At 35.6% G+C, this 19103-nt stretch overlaps 1 protein-coding gene and 1 pseudogene across 16 annotated transcripts in view; one reads left to right on the top strand and one right to left on the bottom strand.

Moving 5' to 3' along the window:
• Window positions 1-228: 228 nt before the first annotated feature.
• The window catches only part of Nktr (natural killer cell triggering receptor), a 46987-nt gene continuing 28112 nt past the window's right edge, over window positions 229-19103 (top strand). For 7 of the 16 annotated variants that reach the window (XR_013434319.1, XM_078038052.1, XM_005337932.4 and 4 more), the window contains exons 1-6: window positions 383-527; window positions 692-769; window positions 15145-15219; window positions 16374-16481; window positions 16994-17038; window positions 18766-18853. Coding sequence is in view for 12 of the 16 variants with exons in the window: in XM_078038052.1 (XP_077894178.1) it covers window positions 712-769; window positions 15145-15219; window positions 16374-16481; window positions 16994-17038; window positions 18766-18853 (374 nt within the window). In the remaining 4 variants the exon portion in view is untranslated. The other 9 variants (XR_013434321.1, XR_013434320.1, XR_013434322.1 and 6 more) reach the window with 6 other exon arrangements.
• On the bottom strand, window positions 12308-13601 carry LOC106145292 (high mobility group protein B1 pseudogene; annotated as a pseudogene).

The following is a 19103-nucleotide window of genomic DNA, read 5'->3' as shown; positions in this document are numbered from 1 at the left end:
GAAAGGCCTTTAAAGTGGGCCGGTCGACCTAACAGTACCATATAGTCATAACCACTACTCGCGAAAAAAGAAAACAGGCCACAATGCCACCTGCTTCTTTAAACTTCATCGATTTTCTCCGCACATTCACAGAACTCTACCACCAGGAAGTCTCGCGATATTAGGGAAAGCGAAGCCGCTTCCCCAGAGTAAGGAGCAGTAAAGAGCGCCGGAGCGTCCAAGCCTCCCAGATTGGCCGACTGGTTCCAAAGGGTGGGGCAGAAAGGATCCGCGCAGATACTGGAGAGCCCACTAAAGCCTTCCGAAGCGCTCCCGCCACGCCCAGTACGGAACCGCCTCCGGTTGCCCCGTACGGTTATCCACCCACTTCTCGCGGTATTTTTTCCGTTTCTCGCGGGGTTTGGCGTGGCACTGGGAGGCCGGCCCGGGGTAGGAGGCGGCGTTCCGTTAGTGGCGTTTGGGTCTGGCGGCGGCGGCAGTATTTTCTCCTTTGCTGACGCGGAGTGGTTCAGCCTGGAGCCAGCCAGGTGACGAGCCTATGTGCGCGCTCCTGGGAACTGGGAGGCTGGGGCTGGAGGGCCGATCTGGCCTCCCGCGCGGTCGCGACCGGCCCGCGCGAGGCGACCGTGGCGCGGCTCCGCCCCGCCCCGCCTCGGCGCCCGCCCTGACTGCTCTCCTCCCCTCTCTCCAGCTCTCGCCGCCGCCGTCGTGATGGGGGCTCAGGACCGGCCGCAGTGCCACTTCGACATCGAGATCAACCGTGAGCCGGGTGAGCCGGCCGCCGTGGCCTTGCTGGCTAGCGCAAGGGGAGGGTCAGCTTCACCAGCCCTCGCCCAGGCCTTTTGGGGAGCGGGGAGACGCAATCAACTTTCCCTTTTCTCTTGCAAGAAAATGAAAGGAGAGGAGTCTAGCCCCGCTCAGCACCAGCCTCCAGCTCGGAGTTCGGGCCTCTTTCTCCTAAACCCCACGCCCCCTGCTCCTCCGGATCTAGTCCTCATACCCAGCCTGCCGCCCAAAATAGAAAATTTCTGCTTCCAAGTGACTCCAGGGGGCAAGCCTTGCAGATTCCGATTTGGGGTAGTTTGCTCTGTACTCCCAAGTTTGGACTCTTTTTATTCTGTATTACCTAGCGACTATATATCATTAATTCTTTAACTCCCCTTCTATTTCCCTTTAAGAATCTTTATACCTAGAGTTTCTTAGTTTGTGGAAAGATGGCTCAGGGATCGTTTTGTGTGATAAGCCAGCGAAATTGCAGCATGGAGGCGCTTAGCATTAATATTTTTTGTCTTTAGGAATACACCCATTCATTAGGTTTTTCTTTTTTAAAGTATTTTCTTTTAAAAGGTAGTCAGTTTCATTCTAAGTAGCAGAGCGTGCAGGGTTCTAAACCGTTTTCTTCGCTCTTTTTGGTGTCTGCCAGGTTTTGATTGGAGGCATGTATGCCATCGTTGTGCAACATCTTGTTCTGCACATTCTTATGAGACCCTGTTCCTGTTCTAGACTATTGAGAGATAGCAGTGAATAAAACAAAGGCATTTTCTTTTGTAGTTTGTTTTCTGTTGAGGTCAGAGACAAAAAACTAGGGGGAATATACATGACTAGTAAAAGGTGTACTGAGATGTGAGATAAGGCCATTTTGGGAAGATAACATTTAAACAGATGAGGAAGTGAACCATCTGGATATCTTTAAGAAGAGCATTCCTGGTAGAGGGAAACAGTTAACAGGTCCTGAGGAGGAGTGTACTTGGCCTTTTAAAGGAATAGCAAGGAGCTCAGCGTGACTGGAATATAGGGAAGAGTTAGTAGGAAAAGACCTGTAGGACTTTAACCCTGTGAGATGGGAAGATTAAAAGTTTGGAGCAAAGGAATAATCTCAGAAATTTTGTTATACCCTGTTGTTGCTAGGGATGTAACCCAGGGCCATCCTATGCATACTAGGCAAGAGCTCTACTACTGACCTACACCCCCAGCCCTACTTCTCTTTTTCTTTTCAAATATTTTGAGCCTTGTAGGATCTTTTTTTGGAAGGGGGGATCTTAATCCTTGTTTATAGTGAATCCATGCTCCAGGTAACAGTGTTCTTTTTTAAGAATTAAAAATAGCAGAACTCTGGGGCTGGAGTTGTGGCTCAGTGGTAGAGCTCTTGCTTGGCATGTGTGAGGCACCACATATAAATAAACCACATATAAATAAATAAATATTTCTTCTTGAGTGAGTTTTAGTAGTTTGTGGCTTTTAAGAAATTGGTGCATTTTATCTAAGTTGTTGAATTTATGTCCATAGTGTCCATAGAGTGGTTCTGCACAGCTGTACTGATATTTCCTTTTTCATTCTTAATATTGATAATTTGTACCTGTTTTGTCTTTTATCCTTGTTAATTTGCCTAGAACTTACCAGTTTTTATATTCAGATTTTGATTTTAAAATTTTTTGTGTATTTCAATTTCATCAACTTCTGTTTTTTATCATTTCCTTTCTAATGCTTACTTTATTTTGTTTTTTTTCTAGTTTAAGTGAAAACTTAGATCATTGATACTTTGCATTCTAATATAAACATTTAATTATACAATTATAGAAGAAAATTTAGATGCAACCCACAAATTTTGAAATGTTCTAAATTCTCTTTGATACTTAGTCTTTGACTAACGAATTATAAATAAGTGTTTTAATTTCTTTTCTTTTTGCTACTAGGGATTGAACCCAAGGGTGCTCTACCACCCAGCTACATCCCCAGCTTGTTTTTTATTTAGAAACAGGGTCTTGCTAAGTTGCTCAAGCCAGACTCAAACTTGTGATGCCTCAGCCTGCCAGGTCACTGGGATTACAGGCATATCTACCAAAATGAAAGGGTCGTTTCTTTAAAGAACTTTGACTTTGGAATTTCTTTTCTTTATATAGGTCTGAGAGTAATATCATAATTTCCTCAAAGTTTATCAAAGTAGATGAAAATGGGAAGACAGTTGAATATAGTTTTTACTTTACTAAAGAATCACAGACTCAAAATGTGCACTTAGTAAACATTGTAAAGTATTTGGAAATGATTCCAAGAAATTGGTTTTAAAAGATAATGTAGTAGTCAGGAATGTTTTAGTACCACTTGTATTTGACCTTGGTTGAGCCAGTTAACCTCCTTGTAAAATGGAAGTACTATATACTTTTGTCTTCATTGATTCTAAAGATAGCAGTAGGGCAGTTTACAATTACCCTTTAACCTTTAGACTCACATTGAAAATAGTTAAGATTTCGTAGGAGGCTTATAGGATCTGATTTGTACCAAAGGAACAAGAGAAATGCATTTCCCTGTCCAAACTTACCTTGGGTTCTAAGTTTATGAATAGTGGATGTGATGGACTTGTATTATTATATTTAAATGACCTCCCACGGTTCTATATGCTCATGAGTTAAATAGAATTTCTATGTAATAATAGTGTCTATATAATTAAGTTGTTGAGAAACATTATTAAATAATAGCCACCTGTCTTATAGATTGAGGTTTTTTTAAATGGGATTTATTAACTAAGGAGCACAATTTTAATTAAGTAAATTATTATATGTTATAACACAATCAGATACCCATATGGGATACTAATGGCATGAGAAGAGAATGGCAGTTGGACAGCACTGTCATTCTTACCCAGATGGTAATTTGAAGGCCACTATGCTTGCTAATGACCATGAGAGGAAAGGAGGCACACACAAGTGAGATGCAGTCAATTGTAGGACTTTCCTAGTAGTGTTCAGATTTTATAACATACACCTATAGCTAAAAACATGCCTTTATTACTGATATTCCTAATGAGAAATAATTCTTACTGTAACTTGAAATTCCCTTGTCTTCCCCAAATTCCATTTTCCCATGGATATACTCAATTGTATATATGACTTTTGATAATGCAGCATTTCTTAAAATTCTGATTTCATATTCTTGCAAAGATACTGTTTGTATAAAGTACCTAAGCACAATATCTGATTTTTTTTAAAGTTTTTTGACTTTTTTTTCAATAGTTGCTTCAATTATTGCATATTCACTGAGTCAGTGAAGGGCTTTTCTATGCAGTTAGACCCTTGTTGATTAGGCTGTTTCTTCACGTTAAGCAGAGGCTTGTTTTAGGTTTCTATAAGAGAGAGTTTTAAAAAATTTTATTTTTTTAAAGAATCTGGCTTGCTGGGGCTGGGGATGTGGCTCAAGCGGTAGCGCGCTCGCCTGGCATGCGTGTGGCCCCTGGGTTCGATCCTCAGCACCACATACCAACAAAGATGTTGTGTCCGCCGAGAACTGAAAAATAAATATTAAAAAAAATTCTCTCTCTCTCTCTCTCTCTCCTCTATCACTCTCTTTAAAAAAAAAAAGGAAAAAAAAAGAATCTGGCTTGGAAAGATGGGTGTTGTAGGCAAACACAGTAGTTTTTTACTGGAATTTTGAAAGGGTAAAGTTTATTCTTAATACCTTCCTTTTTCTTTCCCCTTTCTTTTTCAAGACTCCAAGAAATGTATAGTCAAAGATTTCTCTCCATTTCTACCTTTAATATAAAATACCTGCTTTTCTTTACTTGACTCCCTGTGCTTTTATTTTTTGACTAAGATTGGTATTCATCTGTCGGGGTTGTTGCAAAGGGAATTATGGCTTTAGTGATGCAAACTTTCTAATGTGGTTCCTTATAGGAATTGTACATCATTTTGTAAGAGTTTGAGGAGAATGAAAACCAAGGTTTGTCTTGTTCTGGAGAGTCTTAAAGCATTCCAGAGTGTACAGTTCAGCCTGAATTCTTGGTAGACCACAGTACTTACACAGATGGTCAGGTGTTTAGCAAATACTTAATCTACTGGGAATAAAAGCAGATTGAAACTAAAAAGTTTTCTTTAAATATGCAGAAAGAGATCAGGCTAGAGGGGGAAAAATTTATTACTGACAAAGTTGTCTAGATCTGAGGAATACTTTAAAAATTATGTCAAAACTTGCATTCAAAACCCCTAATTGTGAATGCCTCCTGTGTAAGCCTTGTTACATATAGATCCCAACTTTAAGATTATATTTTTAAGATAATATCTTGAAGTTCAAGAGACTAATTGCTACAGAATAAAACCTTAAATTCCGTTTTTCCACCTTAACTATGTATATTTGCACAATTGAGGCCTGATTCATAATTAAGTGATGTTTATAATCAAACATAAATTAGGTATCATATAACCACTTTTATTAGCTTTGTAGCATAAGAAGGTACCTGGAGGATAGGGTTGGTTGCTAATATGAAGACGAAATGTCAGTGACTCAAACTAGATGCAAGTGTTAACTTTTCTCTGAAATAGCACTCACTCAGCATATCAGGGTTGTCGATGGACTCAGACTCTTTGCTTCTTGGTTAATCTTGACATGAAGCAGATGGCTGGTGAGTTTTTTTGTTGTTGTTGTTAGTTGTTGTTGTTTTTTGGTACCAGGGATTAAACCCAGGGGCTCTTGACCACATCCCCAGCCCTTTTTCTTTTTTATATTTTATTTAGAGACAGGGTCTCATTGAATTACATAGTGCCTTGCTAAGTTGCTAAGGTTGCCTTTTTGAAATCACCTCCTGGACCGATGGGATTACAGGTGTGGGCCACCTGCCCAGCTATTAGGTGGTGTTCTTAATAGATTTCAAGATGGATAAATATAGAAGAAATGATGGAATCAGAAGAATCATTATTTTGCAACCCCAAGTGTAATCATTAGTTCAGAAAAGGATCATCAGTGAAAAGCTTTTTTGGAATGTAACACTATTTGGTGAATAGCTATTTGGAATATAACGTGCTCATAGGTTGAAAGCATTATCACACAGAGTAGTTTAAAAATGGTGTGAATACCTTTACAACTAGGACTTGGCTAATATTTAACATTACATAATGGATCAGACTGATATGGGCTTTCCTGATGGGGTGCAAAAAAATAGATGGAGATGGGGGACTATTTTAGATTAAGAGTCCAAAGCATGTAAATTAAATTAAAATGTAATGGTTGATCAGATTGCTGGATTTTAAAAGTAGTTGTATATTTGTCATTGAAGGGAGTGGGGGTACTGGTGGTAGAGTGCTTTGCTTGCCTGCATGCATAATGGCCTTGGTTTGATCCGTAGCGTCCCCCCACCAAAAAAACTATAAATAAATAAAAAGTAAAAAAACCTAGAAGAAACTCAAGTGTTAATCAAGTGAGGGTTGGTTGAAAATTCAGTTTAGCCAAACAATAAATTTCATTCAACCATTTAAAAAAAATGAGAAGGTTAAAACAAAAAGAAAAAAGATATAAAGGCCATTGTGGAGGGAGTTGGGTAAATTTGAATGTGGACTACAGTGAGTTTTTCCCTATAGCAATGAATTCTTTAGTCCTCTAACACCAACAGTTCAATTTAATTCTGACGTTCTCTACCTAGAGTTGAAAGACTCATTCCCACAAGACTTCAGATGCCAATGCCAAGTTCTGGGCCGCACATAGCTTATGGCCAACTAGCTGTAAATCAAGGAATCTTAACAACCCTCTGCTTGGATTTGATAATCTGCTACAGCAGGTCACAACTCAGCCTACTCCAACAACCAAATAGGTTGTTACTTGTACATCTCAGAAGCAATTTCCAAATAGGAGAGATACACACGGCGAAGTATGGGGGTAGGGAGTATGTGGACCTTTTATGCCTTCTCTTTGAAGACCACTGAGCTCACCAACCTGGAAACTGCAAACTCTTATTTAGGTGTTTTAATGGAGGTTTCATCAAATAGATCAATAAATTATTATTTAATCTTGAACCCCTGTCCTTTCTTGATGATTGGGAGTGGGGCTAAAAGTTATGGGTCTGTGGCATAATCTTTATGGTAACCAGTCACCCTCCTAATGCTCCTGAAGGTGTGCCAAGAGTTGCCTCTATAGACCAAAAGATGCTCCTATCACCCAGAAAATTCCAAGGGATTTTGAAGCTCTTTATCAGAAACTGGAGAGAAAATCCAAATTATGAGGGTTTTAGGAGCACTTGGTCAGGAACCAGGGAAAACCCCAATACTTTATTCCTAATAATGCTACAACATGTGTTAGACTATATTATGATTACCATTTCTTGGATGTGATTATAGCATTGAGGTTAAGTAGGAGAATACCTTTCTACCTTTCTTTCTTTCTTTTTCACACAATATCTTTATTTCATTTTTATGTGATGCTGAGGATCGAACCCAGTACCCCATGCATGCTAGGCAAGCACTCTACCACTGAGCCACAACCCCAGCCCAAGAGAATACCTATATTTTTAGGACTATATGCTAAAGTAATTAAGGATGAATGTTGTGTCTTTAACCTTTGGTTTATTTCAGAAAAAAAAAAGTATGTGTAGAAAGGGAGAAATAAAGTAAATATGGTGAAACATTTTTGTAGATTTAAAATTTTCAAAATAAAAAGTTCAAAAAGAAGGGGGCTGGGCTGGGTTGTGGCTCAGTGGTGGCACACTTGCCTAGTATGCATGAGGCACTGGGTTCGATTCTCAGCACCACATACAAATAAATAAAATAAAAGTCCATAAACAATTAAAAAATATTTTTAAAAAAGTTCAAAAAGAAGGAAATTGCATGTTCATTTTTTCCCCCAAAGCTTTCAGAATAATTTTGTTAAGTTCCTCCAGAAATCTCATTAGTATTTTTGTAGGTCGTGATTAAATTAAAATGGGTTACTTTAGGGGGGTTTTGCCATACTTGCAATTTTGAGTCTTATCCAAGAAGAAGGTATTTCTTTTTTATTCAAATTGCCTTTAAAGCCTCTCAGTTGTTGTAATTTTGTCTTGTACTTTTATGTAACTAGAATGTTTTTTGTGGTTATAGAGGATGTGACTTTTTTTTTATTCTGTTAGTTTTTTGATTAGTTCTTGTTGGTCTTAGGTTAAATAACAACTTCATTATCTCTTTTACTATTTCAGTTGGTTCTTTTGAGTTTTCCAGGTATACGGTTAATGTTCTTAAAATAATGACACAAATGCTTTTTAATTTGTATGTCAGTCACATTGTTCTTTTTTCTATTTATGTTGGCTAGAACTTCTAGAACATTAAATAATAGTATGCTAACAAGCACTTGTTCTTAACTTTAATAGAATTAATGCTAAACTAGTGTTTTACCAATAAATATGATGCTGGCTGATGATTTGAAGAGTATCTGAGAATGTGTGTTATGCCCAGGAATGATTGTTGAATTTCATTAAATTCTGTTTTGGTTTATATCATAAGATTTTATAAAGTTTTTCCTTCATTTCAATTTTATTAATAGATTTCTTAATATAAATGGTATATCTTTTTAAATGAGATTAATATTTAGGGGGTTTTATTTTATTTTGGTACTGGGGATTGATCCCAGGGACTGTTACCACTGAGCTTCATTCCTGGCCCTTTTTATTTATTTATTTTCTAAATTTTGAGACAGTCTTGCTACATAGGGCCTCACTAAATTGTTGAGGCTGGCACTGAACTTGTGATCCTCTTGCCTTAGCCACTCAAGTCTTAATTTGTTTTATATATCGTCTTTGGTTTTAGTTCTTATTTTGTTTAATAAAATTTGGTAAGCTTTTCATCTTTTTCTATGCTCTGAAACAGTTACACTTTAGTGTTACTTGGAGATTAAAAATAGTTCAATGATTATCTGAAGTTATTTAACAGCACTCTTTTGAATAACAATTTTAATTTCTTTCTTGGGTTTCTTTTATAGTCTGTGTTAGCATGGAGTTGTAATCTGTGCTTTCGTATAATTCTTTCCCCAAATTTTGTTATTTCTTTTTATCTTCCTGAGTGATTAAATTTATCTTTAGTCTTATTTGCCAATGAAAATATTCTGGGCTTCTTGCACTGACTGGGACAAAGCAATGATATTTACTATCTCCTGAAACCTGGCAGCTCTAACATCTGCTCTTAATCCCTCACATCCTGGATCTTTAATTCTCTAATCTGCACAAATATCCTTGTTATCTAATTATGTGAGCCAATAATTTCTGAGTTTTTGTTTATATCATCTAAAAATACTTTTAAAGTCAGTATTGATTGACAAGTCATGAAAAAAGTTTAGTTGGCTGAATAATCACAGAGCTATTTTGGTCTTCTCTTATTTCTTGTTTGTTTTCTTATTTCCTTCATTTTATATATTTTATTATAGGTTGGTTCCCCTTCTGTCATAGAAGCTGGAAAAATATGTAATATATTTTTAGTTCTAAAAGTAGTTACTTGTCTAAGTAAGTGTAATCTTTACGTACTCTGTCATCTTCAGCAAAGACTACCTGTTGAACTCCAGAAGTGTGAGATGGAGTTCAACAGGTAGTCTTTTTTCAAAAACTCAACCCCCTCTTGTTTTTTGACACTGTGAGTCCTTATTGCCTCCTTTCAATTTAACTTATTTTTTACATTGCAGATAAAAATAAGTTTTCATGATTTATTATTAAGTAAATAAATTTATTTAAATTAAATTTATTATTAAATAAAATTTATTATATATGCACTACTAAACAAGCTTTTTTTTAAAAGGAAGAAATACAAAAATAAATAATACTTTCTTGTGTATGAAAATAAACTAGAGGAAACACACATGAGATTAGTGAAAGCAAATACCTGTTTATGGGAATAGCAACAAGACTTCTCATTCTATATCCTTTTGGATTGTTTTATTTTTATTATTTATTTATTTATGGCACCAGGGATTAAACCCACAGAGTCACATCCTTGGCCCATTTTTTAAAAAAAATTGAGATGGGGTTTCACTAAGTTGCTTCGCTAAGTTGATGAGACTGACTTTGAACTTGGGATCCTCCTACCTCAGCCTCCCAATCCTCTGGGATTTCAGGTATGTGCCACTGTGCCCAGCTGAACTGTTTTTGATTTTTTTTTAAATTTTTTTTTAGTTGTAATAATACCTTTATTTTTTGTGTGGTGCTGAGGATCGAACCCAGTGCCTCCCACATGCTAGGTGAGTGCTCTAACTCTGAGCCACAACCCCAGCCCTATATTTTTGGAATAATTTTCAGTTATTTAGGTTTAATTTGGTATTTACAGTAGACTCGGTTCCCAATGGTATTCCTGTCCTATTAGTTCTTTCTTATTCATTAGTTCTTTGACTCATCTCAAAGTTACATATTCAAATATATTCTTTGAGATAAAATCTGATTATCATATTTCCTTTGCTAGTTATAAAATTATTGGTTCATAGCATATTCTTCCTTTGAAGATGGCAGATAGTGCTCTGTTGTCTCCAGCGTCTAATATAAAGTGTTTGAAACTGGCCTTACATTTTTTTTCTTTGCAAGCAATTTGATTCTACTGTCTGGGTGTTAAAAAGATTCTATCTTTTATATCTCTGAAACTAAATAGCTTTATTAAGCCTTGTTTGGTGTTGCTCCACTTGTAATAATTTTCCTGGTAGTGATCTTTTTGAGCTGTATATTTAAGTATTCATTCATTTGTGAAAGTTTTATTTTATAAATCTCTGCCCTTGGGCTGGGGATGTGGCTCAAGCGGTAGCGCGCTCGCCTGGCATGTGTGTGGCCCGGGTGTGATCCTCAGCACCACATACAAAGATGTTGTGTCTGCCGAGAACTAAAAAATAAAAAATAAATAAATATTAAAAATAAATAAATCTCTGCCCTTGAATAATTTTGTTTCGAGTGTTATTCAAGTATTGAGTGCTAACTCAACACCCCCCCAAAAAAATTTAAAAAAAGTGTATTTTCCATCCATGGTTGGTTGAATCTATGAATGCAGAAGGAAACTTTGTTTATCCCACTGATGGCTTGCTATGTTGTGTAGCAACTGTATTTCTATTTGTCATTCTTAGCTAAAATGTGAACTCCTTGGAATTTGGGTACTGTGTCTTGTATACTGTTGGAGTTTTTGAGATAACACAGAATTATTTGATCAACTGGCCTGATTTTATTGAAATGTTACTCCTGTTTCTTAATTTCTTCCTTTTTTGTTTTGCTCTTTGCCTAGCCAGTATGATCTTTTCCTACCTTTGCTCTTATCCTCAACCCTTGTTTGTAGTTAGTTGGGCAGTGTGCTTTTCTTGCCTTATATAATATGTCATGTCCTACAATATTTTCTTTTCTTTTGGATATACAATTTATTTAATAATTTGAAATAGTCTTGTATATCTTCAGTCATTCAAAATATTTATTTTTTACATACTTTTACTCTAATAAAAATGAGAGATACATCTCAGATTGTAGAAAAGCAAACAATGTCTATTAATGTCTAGTAAGAACAGTATAGGCTCAACTAGTAAAGCATATGAGCCTTAGCTCTATCACTAAGCCATGTGATGTGACTACTATGTTTTCTAAACAATCCTTGTTGTTCTAGAGTTGCTTGACTAGAAAAAAATATTGCAAGGTGATGTTCAGTTTTACTTGGTCTATGTACTTGCTGATTTTATTCCTGACACCTAGTGGTTGAATCAGGATTGACAACCTGACGTAGATGGATCTTGGTTTTTCCTTTCTTGTTTTGAGGATCTGCATTTTGGTAGTTTGTCATTGTTGTTTGTTTGTTTTTGAATTTAAAAATGGTGTTTACTTCAAAACATTCAGAATTTCAACAAAACTGTGACAACTTTTTTTTTAATTACAGAATGGTATTCATTTAATAAAAACAACACTATAAGCTGTATCAAAGATACCTGAAGATGAAAAAGCTTCCCATACATAATTTGTTCTGTGCACCAACAAGAACGTGCTTTAAATTTCTATGCTAGTTTTTAACATGCATACTGTGCCAGACAAAGTTGGTGTCTATTGAAAATACCACCAGGAAGCTGGATAGGGTGGCATGTGCCTATAATCCCAGTGACTGGGGAGGCTGATGCAGGAGGATCACAAGTTCAAGACCAGCCTCAGCATCTTAGCAAGACCCTGTTTCAAAATAAAAAATAAAAACAGCTGGGGATGTACCTCATTGGTAAAGCATCCCTGAGTTCAATCCCCAGAACCAAAAGAAAAAAATACCACAAGGACAGGACTATATAAAGACACGTTTGGCAGTATGTATACAAAAAAGGACCCTGTATAGTTTTAACACAAACCTTATACAGCCCTACACTTTTAATTTTTTTCTTTAAAAAGAGTGACTTAGAGGCTAGGGTTGTGGCTCAGCAGTAGAGCACTTGCCTAGCATGCGCGAGGCCCTGGGTTCAAACCTAAACACCACATAAAAATAAACAAACAAAATAAATGTATTGTGTACAACTAAAATTAAAAAAAAAAAAGGAGTGACTTATATAAAGGGGGGTTAAATACTTGGTAGACAAGAAAAAAAAAACCTGTACTAGAACCAACTTAGTCATATTCCTCTTTGTACTCTTTTATCTTCTTTGTCTACTGTTCTTCCTTCTTTCTCTTGCTTTTTTCAACCTGAAACACTCCCTTTTTTGCCCTGTCAGGTTTTCCTTTAGCTTGGTAGGCAGAAATATCCTTTTCATATTTTCCCCTCAGTTTAGCAGCTCTCTTTTCATAGGGCTGCTTGTCATCTGCAACAATGTTATGCTACACCTCTTCCAATTTCTTTGTGACATCAATGGATAGATAGGCCAGGATGTTCTTCTTCGATTTTTAGGTCATACTTAGAACAAGAAAGCTGATGGAGATCTCTTGGATGCATTAGGATCCTTGAACTTTTTTGTCTCCCCTATAGGAGGGAAAAAGGTTTTCATTTCTCTTTCATAATGGGCCTTGTCTGCCTTTACCACGTCTTCATATTTTTGTTTCGTCTTAGCAGATGTGGTCTTCCACCTCTCTGAGCACTTAGAAAACTCTGAGAAGTTGACTGCAGCATCTGGGTGCTGCTTCTTGTGCTCCTCCCAACATGTTTGCACAAAGAACGTGTATGATGAAATTTTGCCAGAGATTATAAAGATTGATGAAAATACTTTTGTTGGGGTGGGGTTGTGGCTCAGTGGTAGAGCACTTGCCTAGCATGGGTGAGGCACTGGGTTCAATTCTCAGCACCACATATAAATAGAATAAAGGTTCATTAACAATTAAAAAAATACTTTTTGTTATACTGGTATAAAATATACATAAAAGTGATATTTAATATAGATACATAGATTTTTCAAGATTCTGACATGACTTTATATACATTATTCCTAACTTAAAAACTTTCCCCTTTTCCTCCATTATTCAAGATCAGCTTCAAATTTTTGAAATTGCTTTAGACTTTGGCTTCATTAAAACTATAGGCTCAGAATGTTGACAGAGGAAAATCTTGTCATATGAAGTCATTTATGATACCACTTATCCATTAGAGATATTTGTTTTTTTTTTTTTAAGAGAGAAAGAGAGAAATTTCTTTAATATTTATTTTTTTTAGTTCTCGGCAGACACAACATCTTTGTTTGTATGTGGTGCTGAGGATCGAACCCGGGCCGCACGCATGCCAGGCGAGCGCGCTACCGCTTGAGCCACATCCCCAGCCCGTTTTAGAGATATTTGTAATGCAGTATGTTTGTTTTGTTCTTAAAGTAACTGAATGAGATGGTCAGGAGTAAATTAAAACCATAATGATTCATAGAGTAAATCAAGTGATTGCGTGTCTGTACCAAATATGACTTATAATTGACCCACAGTTCATTCTGACTCTATTAAATCTGAATAAATAAAAATATTCATACTGAAAAAGATTTTGTTAAATAAGGGGGAAAGGGACTCCGAAGACTAATTATAAATTAAAACACCTTTTCCAATTTTATTAAGACCCTTTCAAGTAAGTTTTTTAAAGTAAAACTTTTTATGTTAAGATAGTATTAGCTCTCATTCTCTCCCATTTTCTAGCAATCACACCACTTGTAACTTGTGGCATCACTGCTCTCACAGTGAATGGAATGTGTGCTTGTGTATTGTGTTCTAAAATTGTCTTGTTTTGATGTATAATATGATAAATAGCATTAGACATAGTCTACATATACAGTCTCAACTGCTTTGAAGAGTTTAAAGGAGTACTTATTACTTCTCAGCCTTTGGGCTAAGATCCAAATGTAAGGGAGTCCCTGAGATCAAATTTGTGACTTATTTCTCTGTGGCACGGTTAAATCAAAGTTGCAGGCTTCTCATTTCTTAGTTATTGTAGAAAGTATTAGTTCTTCTGGGGAAACATGATCTGTTCTCTTTCTGCTTTTTTGGGGAATAGGATATGAATATTAAGTGTGGGTGGTACAGTTCAGGAAGCTGGCTCTGGGGATTGAATCCAAGGCCATTTAACCACTGAGGCACACCCCTAGCCCTTTATTCACTTTTTATTTTGAGACAGGGCCTTGGCAAGTTGCTGAGGCTGGCTTTGAACTTCAAGTTCTCCTGAGCTGCTGGAATTATAGGCTGTGCAACTGTTAATTAAGAATATTCTGGGAGCTGGAGTTGTAGCTTAGTGGTAGAGTGCTTGCCTAGCATGTGCGAGGCACTGAGTTCAATCCTCAGCACCACTAAATAAATAAATAAAATAAAGGAATTGTGCCCATCTACAGCTAAAAATATTTAAAAAAAAGGGATATTCTACTGGTTGCAGTGGCACATGCCTCTAATCCCAGTAACTAGGGAGACTAAAGGCAAGAGGATCATAAGTTCAAGACCAGCCTCAGCAACTTAGTGAGACCCTGTCTTGAAATAAAAGAAGGGCTGGGGTTTTGGCTGAGTGGTTAAGCTCCTCTGGGTTCAATCTCTGATACAAAAAAAAAAAAAAAAAAAAAAGATGGCTGTGGGGTATGGGTCACTAGTAGAATGCCTGCCCAGCATGCATGTGGTCCTGGTTTCAGTCCCTGGCACAACCACCACAAAAAAGCCTTAAATATGGTTCATAGTTCAGGTAAGGTACTAAAAGGGATATGATATTCAGGGCCCCTGTAAAAGACACTTAACATCCTATAGTTTTAGGACTGGAGCGATTTTGGCTTCATATTAATAAAAAGAGCAAATGGATTTGATCTCCAACACCACAAACAAAAACAGTGGAACTCTTTTTACTTGGTATCTCTCAGTTAAATTCTTCCCCACTAACTCTTTAGAAATTAAAAAGAATTAGAAAAATGGACTTTCAAATTATTTATTTTCTTTCTCCTATATATAATTTGGTGTATATAATCAATTTGCTTATTGGTTTTTCTTCCCCATGTGTTTTATTTCAGTTGGCCGCATTATGTTTCAGCTCTTCTCAGACATATGTCCAAAAACATGCAAAAACTTCCTTTGCCTATGCTCAGGTAAGTGAATTTTTAAATTATTCTGATGAGAAGTCATGGCATGTAGTCTTACCTTATCTTTCTTTCTTTCTTTCTTTCTTTCTCTCTCTCTTTCTTTCTCTCTCTCCCTTTCTCTCTCTCTCTCTTTCTCTTTCTCTTTCTCCCCCTCCCCCTCCCCTCCCTCTCCCCCTCCCTCTCCTGGCATAGTATTACCTTTAACAGAATAGATATTTTCCTGAAAAAATAAAGGTCTTTGGAAATGGCTTTTGCAACCAAAAACATAATCGTACTACCCTATGTGAGATTAAGAAAGCATTTCATAAGAGGGAAAAGAAAGAAATGGTCTTAAAAATGAAAAAGAAAGTAAGAATCTACTTCATGTGACTATACATTGTAGTTTATAAAATAATAGACACTTTAAAATTGATTTGTTTTGGTAGAACTTTACAAATTTTAGTATTTTACAAATTTAGCACTTCAGATTTCGGAAGCAGTATAGGGCTAGTCAAGTTTGTAATGGCATACACCTGTACTCCCAACTACTTAGGAGACTGAGGCAGAAGGATTGCAAATTTGAGGCCAGCCCTGGAAACTTAGTGAAACCTGCTTTAAATAAAGAGTAAAAAGAGTTGGAGATCTTGCTTAATAGTAGAATGAGCTCTCTGGATTCAATCCCTAGAAACATACACACAGAGAAAGAAAAGAAAAAAAAACAAATTTAAGGCTAGAAGATGGAGAGGTAGAACATTGTTTTTTATTGTGTTTAACTGGATTTATGTCCTAAATAAGTAGAAAAATGGAGATAATATTAATTTAAAATGAGAAATAGCAAACTAAAAATGTAAAATTCATACTTCTTCTCACACACACACACACACACACACACACAATCTTTGCATCAACTTCCTTGATCCCATTCTTTTATAGAGAAATAAACATCCCCAGTTTTCTCTCTTGTAGCATGTAGAGTGTGAGCTAACAACTGCTTTGTATTGTTTACTTTGATTTGTGTATACGTATGTTTTTAAATTGTCACATCATTTATTATTTTTTTTTTTATCTCTTAAAATACCAACTACACAGGAGGGATTTGGCAGTGGAATAATTGGTTGGTTCTTTTCCTTGGAAGGATGGGTTTGTAGCTAAACTTCGATTTTTTTCTGTTTTCCCCCCAGGGGAGAAAGGCCTTGGGAAAACAACTGGGAAGAAGTTATGTTATAAAGGTTCTACATTCCACCGAGTGGTTAAAAACTTCATGATTCAGGGTGGGGATTTCAGTGAAGGTAGAGCTAAAAGTTATGTTCTCAATTCCATCTGTCAGTTTTTAAAGCATCTCATTATTACTTTTTAATTGAAATATCATATCACAGAATAATTGAAATGTTATATGGTTGGTGCATAGTTGTGGGATGAACAAATGCTATGGATCCAAAATGTATGAAAACATAAGATACTATGACATTTAACTTCTTTTTATGTAGTTTATTTTAGTAATATTACAATTATGTGATAAATACCCTTAAAATGAATGCCAAAGTACTGTCCAATTGAATTTACTCTAGAATTTTGTTGGTGTGATTAATGCTTGAAATAGTGGGTCCTAGAGTCATTTTTTTAAAATGATATTATAATATTTTAAAGATGAAGTTAATTGAGGACTCTTTAAGTTATGGTTATATGTACCACTTATAAAGTTCACGGTTTCCTTCAGCAAATTAAAACCATTCAGAATAATCTATATGTATTAATACATTTTTAATTTTCAGTATGGCTTAATATAGCTCATTATTTACAGGTAATGGAAAAGGTGGAGAATCAATTTATGGTGGATATTTTAAAGGTAAGGCCTAATATTTTATGGTCTTTTGTTTCAGTTCTGATATTAAAGCAAGTTTGGTCATATACTTTTAATGAAAAGAGGTTTACTTATAGTTCACTTTTTGCATGAAACTAATGCTGCATGAAAATACTTTATTTGCATGAATTTGGGGATAAATTATATTGTAATATAACTTTTAATTGACAAGATTAATTAAGGCTAACTTTATGGTTAAACATGACTTTCAGCATGGAGGTTAGGCAACTATATTCATGAAAACTCCTATCTTCCTGCCTAAAACTGTCAACATATTCTTTTGTTTATAGAGAATGTGGTCTTTTGCAAAATGAAAAGGTAAGAGAACAAAGCTCAGTAACACAAACTCCAATTCTGTTCCCTTGCACCCTTCCTAATAAATTTATGGACAGTCTGGGTCAGGTTGTGGCTGGATTTCTATATTGCTTGAAGACTTGGAAAATAATTTTATGTTATTTCATAAGTGTATGTGTATCTTTTTTTTCCTTTCCCAATGAGTTATTTGTTCTATATCAGGGGAAAGAATCTAGCTGTTTTTTTCCCCCTAAGCCAAGCAATTTCTTTGAATAAAAATTGGTATTTTCTTCTTTCTCAAAGGTTTGTATGTTTTCTTTTGTATACTAGAAATATATGATGGTATTTTATTCCTACAGTAGTAGCATTTGCATAAATCTAACTATTGCACTTGCCCCAAAAAGCCTTAGAAAAGTCAGTTGCAGAAATTTATAATGGGATCCAATTTTACTAGGTTTTAATGCTATAAAAGCTTCAGTGTTATAATAGTCTTTTATATTTCCTTTGGGAGAAAATGGATTACTACTCTTTTTCAGAAGCCTGTTCCCAAGGTAATCATGTTTTAAAGTTTTCTATGTTTCTGTTTGTTCTAAAGAAAGATTTGTTTGTATGAATGTCAAAAGGAATTTTAAGTTAATAAGGGTATTTCTGCTGGAATTAATATGATCTCTAAGTGATCTTTATGGTGAATTTTTTTCCTCTGAATTAGTAAGAAACAGCTCTTTAGCTGGTTCTATCTGCATTTAGCAATTTAAATTTAATGCTGTAGGCCACTTTAATGTGGTTGTTCCTGTGGCAGATACTTTTATATCTTAAAATTGTATTTTGCCATTTCAATTTTTATTTTTACAAAAGTTAATTCCTTAGATAATTTTGTGATCTGATTGATAATGCACATACTTAATTTAGACATGTCCTTAAAACTTATATTATAAAAGCAAAAAGAATTAGATATTTTAACTTCAACTCAGTTGAATAATAATTTACCATATGAAAATTAAACAAATAAAAGGATTATTAAACACCCATATATAGTACATTTGGCAGGCTAATTGGAAATTTTGGAAGAAATGAATTTTACTGTAGAGATTTATCTAAAAATTTTCTTATTAGTTTTTCCTGCAAGTTAACAGCTTATGTACTGCTTAGCCAAGTATGTTACTACAAAAAGTGACTATTCTAAGGCTGTTTGTATAAAATATTAAATATATGTTCTTTTCTTTAAGGCTTTCATTAGTATCTTTTGGCATTTTTATGCTCTTTTTTGATTAGTTGAAAAATTTTTTCCTAAATATTGTCAAGTATCTGTACTGACCAGAAGAGGAATTTCATCCTTTGCTTTCTATTTATTACTTGAGCATTACTTTAAAAGTGTCTTATAATTGGGAGACTGACGTATTTGTGTTTTCTTCAAACAGATGAAAACTTTATTCTCAAACATGACAGAGCGTTCCTTTTGTCAATGGCAAATCGAGGGAAACATACCAATGGTTCCCAGTTTTTCATGTGAGTAGGCATAATTCAGAGATGAGCTTTTCCTAAACAGAGAAGCGCTGTTCATGAGAAAGATGGTATAGTTAAAGCAACTTTAATGCTAAAATTCTGTCAGCTTGGGTTTTATTATTAATTTCTAATGTTATATAGTAACTGGTAATCTCTAACAACCACCTCAGCATTCAGCATATATCCTGGATTTGAAGAATGGAACTTAAAAAATGTAACTTAAAGATATATATTATTTATGCTGTTGATGTGA

This window comes from Ictidomys tridecemlineatus, chromosome 2, assembly GCF_052094955.1.
Source record: "Ictidomys tridecemlineatus isolate mIctTri1 chromosome 2, mIctTri1.hap1, whole genome shotgun sequence".
NCBI lineage: Eukaryota > Metazoa > Chordata > Mammalia > Rodentia > Sciuridae > Ictidomys > Ictidomys tridecemlineatus.
This window is presented reverse-complemented; position numbering and strand designations above follow the sequence as displayed.